Source organism: Trichinella spiralis (genome assembly GCF_000181795.1).
Source record: "Trichinella spiralis strain ISS 195 chromosome Unknown Scfld7, whole genome shotgun sequence".
NCBI classification, from domain to species: Eukaryota; Metazoa; Nematoda; class Enoplea; order Trichinellida; family Trichinellidae; genus Trichinella; species Trichinella spiralis.
This window is the reverse complement of record NW_003526946.1, coordinates 287,366-289,844: the sequence shown is the minus strand read 5'-3', so window position 1 is coordinate 289,844 and position 2,479 is coordinate 287,366. Positions and strand designations below refer to the sequence as shown.

General features: G+C 33.7%; 1 protein-coding gene across 1 annotated transcript; it reads right to left on the bottom strand.

The window, feature by feature from the left end:
- Positions 1 to 1,790: 1,790 nt before the first annotated feature.
- Tsp_11452 (ribonucleoside-diphosphate reductase large subunit) lies at positions 1,791 to 2,431 on the bottom strand. Its single transcript, XM_003372970.1, is given in 2 exon segments — positions 1,791 to 2,327; positions 2,342 to 2,431. The coding sequence occupies 2 exon segments, from the start codon at positions 2,429 to 2,431 to the stop codon at positions 1,791 to 1,793; spliced, it is 627 nt and encodes a 208-aa protein (XP_003373018.1).
- Positions 2,432 to 2,479: the final 48 nt, after the last annotated feature.

Genomic DNA, 2,479 nt, shown 5'->3' with positions numbered 1-2,479 from the left:
AAGATGTAAAATAAAGAAGCGTTCGGCTTGGGAGAATAAGAAATGCTAAGACGGAAAGCAAAAAAAATTTACTTGTCGGGCGTCGTCTTTTTCTTAATTTTTCCTTAAGCATAAAAATTGAAGCATGAAAGCGATTATGCAAACAAAAAAGATATTCACCGTTACAATGCTTTATCGTCATGTAAAATGGGAAGAAACACAGAGCTGGTGGTGGCAATGTTTGCCTATCAAGCAAGACGACAAGAAAGATTCTTTCATAGCACAAATCATTAATCAGTTATTGCTTCAAAGTCGGCTTGTTTGAAGATGTCGTCGGCCTTGCTTTTGCAATGCTAACGTTTCTCTAGTCGAGTTGAAAACTTTATCCACAAATCAAATCATCAAAATCAAATGAATATTGTATGTCAATTTTGATATAAATTTACTTTTAAATTTCAAAGTATTTAATTTATTATTAATTTTGCATATTTTTTCATTCAATAACCACAACAACAGTTGTTGTTCGTTCAAAGTGTTGCATTGTGCAATTTTCTTTTATAAATTCATCAATCACTTAATACTAATAAATTATTGCATATGAAGCATTTTTTCCAATGCTGCTGTTGCTCAAGTTAAAATACAATAATTTTCATCATGATGAACCGTATTCGTTGTGTTCATTGTTCTCTTTACTGATGATGATGATGCATTATAATTTAAATTTATAAATAAAAAGTAAAACGCATGCTTGTGTAATTAAAAAAAGAAGACATATCACTCCGTTAACTTTGAAATAATCAAACTGGAAAATTATGCAATTCAATTACTGGGTGAATCTGTTTTGCACTTTGCATTATTTTTGTAAATTATTTTGAAAAAAATATTGCACGGCAAACAACTTTGGAAATATTTTTGTAGACATCACAAAATAAATACGATTACTTATGCTACGTATGTGTACTGCTTTTTATGTAAGCAGCTGTCCGACTTGGGCGACCGCACCCCCCCCCCACATTAGGAAACCTTTTATGCAACTCTCACTATGTCCATTCCCTGGATACCAAATAAATCTTCTGGAAACTATATCCGCCCCCCCTATAAATTAGACGTATCAACGCCCCTTTATACAAGCATGCATTTTTTTTTAAATGCTTCAAAAAAAACAAAAACATTGAAGTTGGATGGCATCGACTTTGAAAAGTATTGAATCGAATGATCAAAAGAAAAAAACAGCCATGAATGCAATGTTCAGCTTTGTTATATTGTTAATTAAATTTGATCTAAGCATGCACTAAAAGCATCGGTTGCTTTACATTACACTGTGCATTAATAAAACAGTGTATATGGAATAATAGCAGTAAAAAAAACTGCTGATGTTAATTTGAAAAATTTTCTTCATTCAACCATTTCACCGCAAAAATATTCTCAATTCTGATAATTTTACTGTGTCATTTAAGTAAATAAATTTTTAAATTCAAAAATATCATTTCAATAGCAATACACTTACTTGAATTGAACAGCTGATAATTTGCGTACGTGTGGAAATATTAAAATGTATTTCGGATCTGACAAAAAAAAATTGCCAAGCAAATAAAACAGCTAACAACAATTGCTCGTTTTCAAACAATAAAAAAATTATCTCTTTCCTTATTATTTAAAAAAGAAAAAAAACGGGGCGGATTCGAGATATATATATTTTCGTACAAAGTGGAATTTAACAACAAAAAAAATTTTTTTCACCTAAAATGTTATTTTTTTAATGTGCATTTTACAAAAATGTCGTCGTTGGGTTGATAAAACAGATTACATATTCAAGAGCTGCAAAGCATGCATTCGTTGCCGTTTTCCAAACGACACTGCTGCAAAAGTGTGTTGACATTGTTGGACCAATTGTCACCGGATGTGGGAAATTTTCTACTTTTATCAACATATCCACCATTGGGGCGTTGTCCTTCTTCTTCCTCTTTTGTTTTCTTCTGCTTCAACGCCAGTTTGTCCACGGTGAATTGAATAGCCGTCACTGCCGGCTTGGTTCTCAAATAGTACATCCCAGTTTTCAGACCCTTCTTCCAGCCGTAGAAATGCATTGATGTCAATTTAGCATAATTCGGCTCGGCTATGTGAATATTCAACGACTGGGATTGGTCAATGAATGCTCCCCTTTCGGCGGCCATGTCTATGACGCATTTTTGGGAAATTTCCCAAACCGTCTTGTACAATTCACGTATCTCAGCCGGTATTGATTCGATCGACTGAATGGAACCTTTGTTGGCGATGATTTCATTTTTAAGCGATTCCTCCCCAAAAACCATTCCACCAAATCTTTCCTCCAATGAAGATTGGCAATCCTTAAAAAAATTACCTTTCCGCAATTAATTGAACACAGACTCCAAATATGGAAATAAACTTTGTTACCTGAAATTCTCCCGATACCACACCACGAGAAAGACATTTCCACCTGGACGCTTCACTGATTCTTGTTGCCCAAATTTGCGCTGTC

What these genes read in the sequence shown, in the direction of transcription:
- Tsp_11452 (XM_003372970.1), bottom strand. Translation starts at nt 2,431, where the DNA reads ATGTCTTTCTCGTGGTGTGGTATCGGGAGAATTTCAGGTAACAAAGTT.